The sequence below is a fragment of the Telopea speciosissima genome, chromosome 1 (assembly GCF_018873765.1).
Source record: "Telopea speciosissima isolate NSW1024214 ecotype Mountain lineage chromosome 1, Tspe_v1, whole genome shotgun sequence".
NCBI classification, from domain to species: Eukaryota; Viridiplantae; Streptophyta; class Magnoliopsida; order Proteales; family Proteaceae; genus Telopea; species Telopea speciosissima.
The window spans coordinates 75,409,717-75,419,556 of NC_057916.1; the positions used below are offsets into that span (position 1 = coordinate 75,409,717).

Consider the following 9,840-nt stretch of genomic DNA (forward strand, 5'->3'; position numbering starts at 1 on the left):
TTTTAATACATAATCTCCTGCTTCTGGTAGGGATAAAGTCAAAATTGCTGATGGGTCCCTCTCCTCCATCTCAGGGAAAGGATCCATTGGTTGTTCTCCTTCCCTTACACTGTCATTTGTGTTGCATATTCCCAAATTTACAACTAACCTTCTTTCCATTAGCAGTATCACTAAATCCCTGAATTGTAAAGTGACCTTTTTTCCCACTCACTGTGTTTTCAGGAATTGGACTCGGGGAAGACGATTGGATCGGGTAAAGTGCATGGCGGGTTGTACTTGCTTGATGGCGATCCTACACCTACTCAGGCTTTACCTTTGGCATCTTTCTCTTCTGAATTACATAAATGGCACTCTAGACTAGGCCATCCCCCCTTAGGTACTTTATCAAATTTATTTCCAGCATTAGTTAAAGACTGTATTAAGGAAGACTTTTTTTGTGAGCCTTGTGTCTTGGCTAAACAGACACGTTCAACTTATCCTATTTCTAATACAAGATCCTCTTCCTTATTTCATGTTGTTCATACTGATGTGTGGGGGCCTAGTAGGAAAACTTCCTTGACTGGCCATCGATGGTATGTCACTTTCATTGACTGCTATTCTAGGTTCACTTGGGTATACCTTTTTTTGATAAATGAATATATTACCGAACCTCGAGAGGGGGAAAGGAAAGGGGAACCAATGTACAAGAAAAGAAAAGAAAAGAAGCAGAAGGAGAGGAGAGGGGGGGGAGGCGGCCAGCCAACCTACGCAAAGGAGGGAGGCCGCAGAAGGGCAGTATCAAGGCCCCAAAAAATCAAAGTATGCCTGTTTCTGAAGTTGTCCTTGTAATGTCGCTGCTGGATACAACTAAGCTTGGAAGAAACATCGGAGGAGATGGCTTTCCAAATCGTATCGAAAGATCTAGATTTGGAAGTCCATCTCCTAATATTTCTCTCCAACCAGATATGGTAAACTGCAACGTTAAAAACAAGCTTCCCAATAGTGTCACAAATAGAGTTCCCTGGGAAATTCTTGAGCAACCAAAGCCAGTCACGGTTAAAGCTCCTAACTCTTCTAGTCCGCGGCCAGATGGAAGACAAGGCCTTGTTCCAGATGGTGGAGGTGAAGGGGCAGTCGAAGAAGAGGTGGGAGGTGTCTTCTTGGCCAATCCTGCAAAGGTTACAGGCGGGGGAAGCTGGGATGGTGCGGTGGATGAGGAAGGCTTAGGTAGGCAGGCAATGTCTAAGGGTTCTCCAAACAGTGAGGTTGTGGCGGGGAATGTGGCCCTTGAACCAGACTAGGTTGTGTCAGGGAACAGGAGGGCTAGGGTCCTTAGAGAGGTTCCAAGCAGAAGAAGAGGTGAAGATACCTTTGGATGAGGGAAGCCAGTTAGCGCGGTCCGCATGATGGGGAGTGTTGGGCTGGATGGGTGGGAGAGTTGCCCAGATCTGAGTAATGATGGTGGGATTAAGGTTAGGCGGGGGAGACCAGCGGCCATAAAAAATGAGGGCGGAGACATTTGCATCCTGGGGGAGGCCAGAGGAATAGATTGCTCTTAGACCAAGCAGGTTGTAGAGGATCCCAAGAGGGTGCCAATGGTCAAGCCAGAGGGAAGTGGAGGTCCCATCCGCAATGGAGTAAGAGATGCCTTGGAGAGTAAGGGGGCGGAGGGAGAGGATCTTCCGCCAGATCCAAGAGGAGTCAGTCGGGGTTTTGACCGTCCAAATGGAGTCAGACTTGAGGAGGTAGGATTGGACCCAAGTGACCCAGATAGAGTCGTGGTGGGAAGTGATTTTCCACAGAAGCTTTAGAATGCCTGCCGTGTTAGAGTCACGGATGCGGCAGAGGCCTAGACCACCCTCCGATTTGGGGAGACAAATGGACTTCCAGCTGGTTGGGTGGAGAAATCTGGTGGTATCTTTTCCTTTCCAAAGGAAGGCACAAAGTATGCATTTAATGGCCCTGATGGTGGAATTCGGGATGTTGAAAATACCGGTCTAGTAGATGTAAGAGGCTTGGAGGACCGAGCGAATGCATTCGAGTCTTCCAGCATAGCAGAGGAGCTTGCCTTTCCAGAGCTAGAGGCGCTTGCAAATGTTATCGAGCATAGGAGTGCAGTGGTGGCTAGAGAGCCTAGCAGTGATCAGGGGAAGGCCTAGATAGGTGACAGGAAGGGAGCCAATAGTGAAGCCAGTGAGCTGACGAAGAGCCTCTTTGGAAGAATCCTGGGATACCAGAGTGGAAAATTTTGGACTTGAGAAGGACACAAAGGCATAGAGGAATAACTGAAGACCAGTATCACATAAACACCTAGGTGAGCCTAGTAATAGGGTTTTCGATAACCAAAATAGCCAACAAGGTACATTAACGGGCCAAACTTTGGCCTAGTGCTAATGATACCAACCCCTTCCTAAGATGATGTATATTAAATGGTGGGGGAAAATCTGAATATATGTATTGGCCACTGGACCCTATCTTAGCTCAACCCAATAGAGCACATGACTTGGAATAATATTGGAAACAACAACATTTGATAATGTGTAACACACCCAAAACAAGAGTATAAAACAAAATATACCCAGAAGTTCGGAAGTATCCTACAATTATAGATGCACTTTTCAGTACCTCCAAAAAATAAACCCAATTAAGCAAGATAGAAGAAAGGACGGGGTGTTACCTGTCTTATAATTTATAATTAGGATTGCTGAAGCACCAGCAGCTTGTGCAACATTTGCCTTTTTTGTGAACTTGCATTTACCTCGTTCAACCAGGATGACTTCTCCAGAAAGCTGCGGAAAAGGTCACAAATTCCAAACAATCAACTGAGAGTTATAAGTGATCAAACCTTACAGTCCACCATTCCCAAGAAGACATGCATTTCATGCACGTATATATGGATTTTTACATGCCTGCGCCTCCTATCTATTTGTCTATGTATAAATGTATTTCTAGAATCCATACATATAAAGACACAAAATGAAAGCACAAACCTTATTCTTAAGTGTGCTGCAACAATCAGGAGGATCCGCAAGGATAAGCTTAGTTTGATTTGCATGCTTCTCCTTTGACTCCATGGTGGTGCCGAATCGAGCACCAACACCTACAAACTCACTGCCTTGTATACCATCCACCAAAGTTTGGACTTTAACCTAACAAACAGCAGGTAGTGGAAAAAATGTTCACAAGAGAAATAAACATTGAGGAAAAAGCAAGATTAACCAAAGCAGCAACTCGAATGAGATAAGTATAGTGGGCAATGTTTATGGCACGATGGATAACATAGAGGAGAACTATGTATACCCCTATGTAACAATCTTTGTAGTAAATCAAATACGAGCTTCTTTTTACCGTTTAAAAAAATATTAGCTTAAAAAAGGACCAAGTTAGATTCCAGCTTAAGTAGCCTAAACAAATCACAATTTTCTTTCAAATTGCAGTTCCTATAAGGGAATTACACGCCACAAATTCTAAAATCAAATAAAGTTGCACAGATACAACTAGAACCAAATAGCTGCAGAAATGGCAGATAGCTTCGCCGCCCAGGAAAAAACAATTTTTTTGGGTGGAAGGGGAAGACTAAGTGGAAACTATAAGAAGAAATTCAACCCAAACTCTATTTCATATCCTCATCTTCAGAGAAAACGATTAGAAAGGTGATGGATTCCAAGTCTATTAACTACAAATTGCATCCACAGACAATAATAGAAAGATCAATTTCTTAAATTTGGACGAGTACTATCTTCAAGGCCATCATTTTCATTATAAACTCCAGATTAGCTCAAAATGGAAAACCCAAAAAAGGAAATACTCCAACATAGAATGAGGAGAAATATACGGAACCCAGTTGAAGTGGGTATGTGAGAGAAAAGCAGTTGTGAAGAGTGAGTTACCAGAACGAAGTTGTTGTTACAACCAGGCTGACTCGGAGCCTGATCGTCTTCTTGTACGATGTCCCCCGCATACACCGAATAAGGAAGACTAACAAATACAAGCAGGGCAGCAAAAGAAACTGCCCGTAAGAGTATCTGTAAATCCATCGAATTCTTTAGGTTGAGAACTCCACTCCTCCCCTTGCGCTCCACAGGCCTAGATGTGCAGATTGGACTTCTCCTTCACAATTCACATCACAACTGCAAGTCCAAGAGAGAAACCATTTTCAAAAGTCTTTTAAGACAAGCTTCTTTCATATCAGAGACATTCATGGACTTAAATACATTTTTAACCTTCCAAACACCAAACCCCCCCCCCCCCCCAACGCCCGCCATCACCCACACTCTCCCTCCCTCCTCCTCCTAGATGTGCAGATTGGACTTCTCCTTCACAATTCACATCACAACTGCAAGTCCAAGAGAGAAACCATTTTCAAAAGTCTTTTAAGACAAGCTTCTTTCATATCAGAGACATTCATGGACTTAAATACATTTTTAACCTTCCAAACACCAAACCCCCCCCCCCCCCCAACGCCCGCCATCACCCACACTCTCCCTCCCTCCCCCTCCTTCAACCCCCCCCCCCCACCCCCACCCCCCGAGACGGCACCCAAAAAAACATATTTTATAAAGAAAAAGAAAGAGAGAGAAAGAATGCTACCTGGTGGGATGGCTCCTGCACCAAGACATAGTTCATCTCTTCTCCATGGAAAGTACCACTCTACCCCTATAAAAAAACAAAAAATCCCACCCAAATCAATGCTTGCACATGTACTGCTATTAGCCAGGTCACACATAGTGCACATGCAGGATCAAGAGGCCCAAGTAACGTTCTCTTGCCTGAGAAAAAAATACACAATTATCTTAACGGTAACTCACATCAACGAGAGCTTATTCTAGGTGTGTAGTGACTGCGCCAATGTTTTACCAAAAAAAAAAGTGATTGTGCCAATGTGGGGGCCAATGAGAGCAAACGCAGGGGAATCAGTTGGAATAGGTTTTTGAGTTCATTAAGGGCTAAATGGTAAAAACATGAGATCCTATGTTTGGGCACAAGAATCATGCGACTAGTTAGTATTCTTTTTCCCTTATTATTATTCAATCTCACTCGAAATAATATCAGTATCTTGAGGGGCAAAAATATGTGACTAAAACCCTAACTTCAATGTCTACATGAATCTTTAAAATGTTCCCAAGTCAATATTAAGTTATGATAAACTTGGGAATATATTATTTTACTCATGTTTCAAATAAACATGTGTGATTTCTACCAAGATTGTATCATTGTTTAAAAAATAAAAATAAAAATGTTATATAAAAACTGAAAGCCTCAGCTTAAGGAAAATATGATATAACCTTCTTGAAGGATAAAAATAAGGGTTATTTCTAAATGCCCCTCTTAAAATGGTCAAACTTACAGTTGCCCCTCCTAAATTTTCATTAATTCCATGTGCACCTTTGCTTTCCAAACTAAATACCACTATAGTCCCTGTCATTAGACAGAGACGTTATGTTATAACGGATCCCAGTTTTTGAATTTCGATGGACCATTCTGCCCTTAGATAGGATAAAATGACCAAAATGACCTTACCTTAAAAAAAACAAAAAAAAAAAAAAAAAACCCCTGCAACTCATCTTCCCCAAATCGTTTAGAGTTTGGGGAAGACGAGTTCTTGAACAAACAAATAAATGCCCATCAACGATTTGGGAAACGCGAAACGACTGCGAGTGCTTTTGAGCCAACCAACCATGGAGCTTCGATTGGACTTGGCCCCGCCTTACGACTCCAAAGAAACTCTGTAATTATTTGCCTTGGTTGTTTTTGGTTTTGAAGCTTATCTATCCCTCCTCAGAAGGAATAAGGAACTCTGTTCTTCAAGTCACAATGGAGAGAAAGAAGGGTTTCTTCTTTTTCTTATTCTGCTTACACGAGTATTGAGTATTCTTCAGTTGCTGTGACCACAGAAAATTAGCGGCTGATGAACTTCTGCGAACTCTCTTTTTCTGTCTTTTGAGTGTGTATCTTGCTGGATTGGCCCACATTAATGTCAATTTCGCGAGGATATCCAACTATTCACTGTGAAAAACTTCCCTTTTTCCGTATATTCCGATCTGTCTTCCGAGGTATCTTTTCTTCTCTAATTTCATTCCTTTCGCTTCTGCCTTTTCTAGCTTGATATTTGTATTTTCTGGTTTACTTGGTTTATTTGCCGTCTTTGCAACGGATTGCGTTATTCTTGTTTGATTTTATAGTAGCTGGGTTTTATATATTATGCTTGTGTAAGATACTCTGCATGTTCTATCCAGCACGGAGAATATTCTGGATGGGATTTTTTTTTGGGTACTTTACCACGTACCCCCTATAATGCACCCAATATTCCTCTTATTCTCCTAAGCGGTTCAATATTCCATGTACCACCCTCGTTTTATATCTCAAATGCCAGATAGGTCCAATCCGTTACATAAGACCGTTAGATGTCAAAATTTTGACCATTTTACCCTTTGCTCCATTTTCTTAAATCTAAAAAGACTTAATTACCCTCATTTATTTGTTGTCCTAAACTAATTGAAAATGACCATTTTACCTTTTGTTTTATTTTTATAATGAAAAGATCTAATTGCCCTCATTTATGTATTATCCTAACTTAATTTGAAAAGACTATTTTACCCCTAAATACTTGTTCCTAAAAACGCCAAAATGCCCTCATCTTCCCCAAATCATCATCTTCTTTTACATACCCACCACAGCCACCGCCACCGCCACCACCACCACTGCCACCCAACTCGACAATCAACAATTGATAATCACCGCCGCCGCTGCCGCCGTGAACTGAAGGGAACCCTTTTTGAGTCTTTTTTTTTTCCATTCCAGTCTCCGCTGTCTTTGTCCTGTATATGTGTTTGTTTTGTTGTATGAGTTGGGTTCGGTTTTTTGATCTATGGAATGAAATGGGTTTCTGTCTTCCTTCCTTTTCCTTTTTCTTCTGGGTGACTACGATTACTCAGACGCTAAGGAACCCAGATTGTACTTCTACTGAACTCGTTTTTCTGTAATCTCTCCCTCACGGATTTGGACGTTTTCCTTTCTCTCTCGTCCCACAGAGATAGTACCTACTCTCATCAGCCTTGCAGGAAGAGTAATTTATTCCATTTATGTGTTTGCTCTCTCTTTGGGTTCAAGAGAAGAGATCTTCTTCTATCGCAAAGAGAGAAAGATCCTAGAAGATTTTGTTGGATAGTATAGATATCTTGCTTCTTTATTACTTGGCCCCCCGCTTTTGTTACTCGTGGGAGGAAGTGAAGGATAAGGACTATGAGGGTAAGGGTAGGTGTTGAGGAATCTGTACTCAAGTAACGCTAACGATCTCGCTGTTGTTTTCTTCTTTCCATAGATTCTTTAAGACTAGAGAATAGAAGGTAGACACGTTGAGGTTAGTGGCTTACTCTCCTTCTCTCTAATTCTGAAACCGCCAAGGCACCTCCCCCGGAAATCCCGTGTCACCAAAATCAAAATCTGGATGCACCATAGTATTAGAAGAGCACAAACAGAGAGAGAAAGCGAAGAAGAAGAAGAAGAAATCAAGAAATCAAGAAATAGATAGAGAGATGCAACAGCAAGATCGGAGGGTGAAGCCATCCACAGGTGAAAATCAACAACAACAAACACCACAGCAGCCACAGAAATGTCCTCGTTGTGAATCTCTGAATACCAAATTTTGTTATTACAACAATTTGGCATTTGTCTTAGAACCCAAAACCAATGGTGGGTGGCAGTGGTGGGTATGTAAAAGAAGATGATGATTTGGGGAAGATAAGGGCATTTTGGGGTTTTTAGGAACAAGTATTTAGGGGTAAAATAGTCTTTTCAAATTAGGTTAGGGTAATACATAAATGAGGGCAATTAGGTCTTTTCATTTATAAAAATAAAACAAAGGATAAAATGGTAATTTTCAATTAGTTTAGGGCAACCAATAAGTGAGGGTAATTAAGTCTTTTCAGATTTAAAAAAATGGAGCAAAGGGTAAAATGGTCAAAATTTTGGCATCTAACGGTGGTATTTAACGGATTGGACCTATCTGGCATTTGGGGTGTAAAGCAGGAGTGGTACGTGGAATATTGAGCCGCTTAGGGGGGTACGAGGAATATTGGGTGCATTATAGGGGGGTACGTGTACTTTACCCCTTTTTTTTTTTTCTTTTTGGGGTTGACGATGGTGATGGGCTGAACTTTTTGCTCCCAAGATTTATCAGTTGGGTCCAAAAATTCTGGCTGCTTGTTAAAGCCGAAATGTTTTGAACGAGATTCTCTTTGACTATATGTCTGAGAATTGGACCATTCAAAAACTCATCTTCCCCAAATCGTTACCCTAAATGATTTGGGGAAGATGAGTTGCAGGTTTTTTTTTTTCCAGGTAAAGTCATTTTGGTCATTTTACCCTATTCAGGGGCAGAATGGTCCATCAAAATTCAAAAACTGGGATCCCTTATAACATAACGTCTCTGTCTAACGGCAGGGACTATAGTGGTACTTAGTTTGGAAAGTGGAGGTGCACATGGAATAAGTGAAAGTTCAGGGGGGCAACTATAAGTTTGACCATTTTCAGGGGGACATTTGAAAATAACCCTAAAAATAAAAAGGTTTGTGCACGATCTTATCAAAGTTGATGAAAAAGAAGTTATAATTTTACATTTTTTGTCCTTTTGATTTAAGGATCGAGGTTTCCTCGAGTCACAATGAAGGAGGAATTCCATCATTGGTTTTGGATGGGTGTCAAGGAATTTGAGACCTCTAACAAATAAAAGGAGTAATAAAGACCCCATATGGTTAGGTATTTCCTTCGCTGTATATCTCTTTGGGGCAAAAGATCATTGCCTGGTCTTATAGTCCATGCACTAGAGTGGGGGCCATTGAGAGCGCACGCAAGGGCATCAACATGGATCGAATTTTGATTTCACAAGTGTGGAATGGTAAATTCACATGCTCCTATGTTTGGGCACAAGAACCATGTGACTAGGTAGCATTTTTTTTCTCATCTCTTTATTTGAATTGAGATCGTCTGTGTCCTAAGGTTGAGCGGCCATTGTGCTCACTCAACTCATAGACTACCACGTGGATTCCATGCCGATCCAATGATTGGTAGACTCTACCAACCATTGGATCGGCTGGAATCCACATGGTGGCCTGGGAGTTGAGCACAACACGATGGTTGCTCAACCCCAGGTTGCAGACGAGCTCGATCCCTCTTTATCCTCAGGGGAAGAGAATTGCCATGACGTTGGAGAACTATTTTCCTTTCACATGGATTCTTTATTATTTTATCTCTCTTGCTCTTATCATGTGGGTCTCACGTGAATGATACTGTTCTGTATACTACCATTAATGCATGCAAATTCCCTCTTTGTAATTCTCGGTGTCTAATACCAGATTAAACACCACCTACCATGAGATAGGTCAGCTGATCTAACCCACTGTAGTATTAGTCAAAATTTTATGGGTTTATAGGGCATTGGCTGAAATAATGTCATCAAATCCCCATATGGATCCTGGGATCCACCAACCCGATACCAGGCTATAGAAGGTCAACGATATTATAAAACATTTAAAAAATAAAATTATCTAGTGATGGGAATCATATCACTTCAACAAGAGTTAGGGATTCTTGGGCTCAATCCTCATATTAAACTCTAACCTCAATTATTACAAGGGCAAAGGATAGTCGTGAGTCATGCATGGAATTTTTATCACCTGCGGTTCCCCTGCCCGGTATGGTTCTCTAGTGCCTCTAATAAAAGGGGGGTAGACCCCACCAAGGCAGTGTGTTCGGTCAGGGAGTGGAATGGTCATTTCAGCCCCCCTATGAGAGGAATCGCACAACTGTATCGGACAGAGAACCTCAGGGGATAAAGGTCCTGCATGCCCCATTGGGAGAGGA

The 9,840-nt window shown here is 41.7% G+C and overlaps 1 protein-coding gene across 1 annotated transcript; it reads right to left on the reverse strand.

Annotated features, from left to right (window-relative positions):
* Nucleotides 1-2,597: 2,597 nt before the first annotated feature.
* LOC122654651 (signal peptide peptidase-like 4) lies at nucleotides 2,598-4,185 on the reverse strand. The gene is made up of 3 exons (XM_043848852.1): nucleotides 3,870-4,185; nucleotides 2,970-3,128; nucleotides 2,598-2,768 (listed from the first exon to the last, which is right to left on the reverse strand). Exons 1-3 carry the CDS (start codon nucleotides 4,014-4,016, stop codon nucleotides 2,598-2,600), a joined length of 477 nt encoding a protein of 158 aa, XP_043704787.1. The 5' UTR covers nucleotides 4,017-4,185.
* Between the last annotated feature and the right edge of the window lie 5,655 nt (nucleotides 4,186-9,840).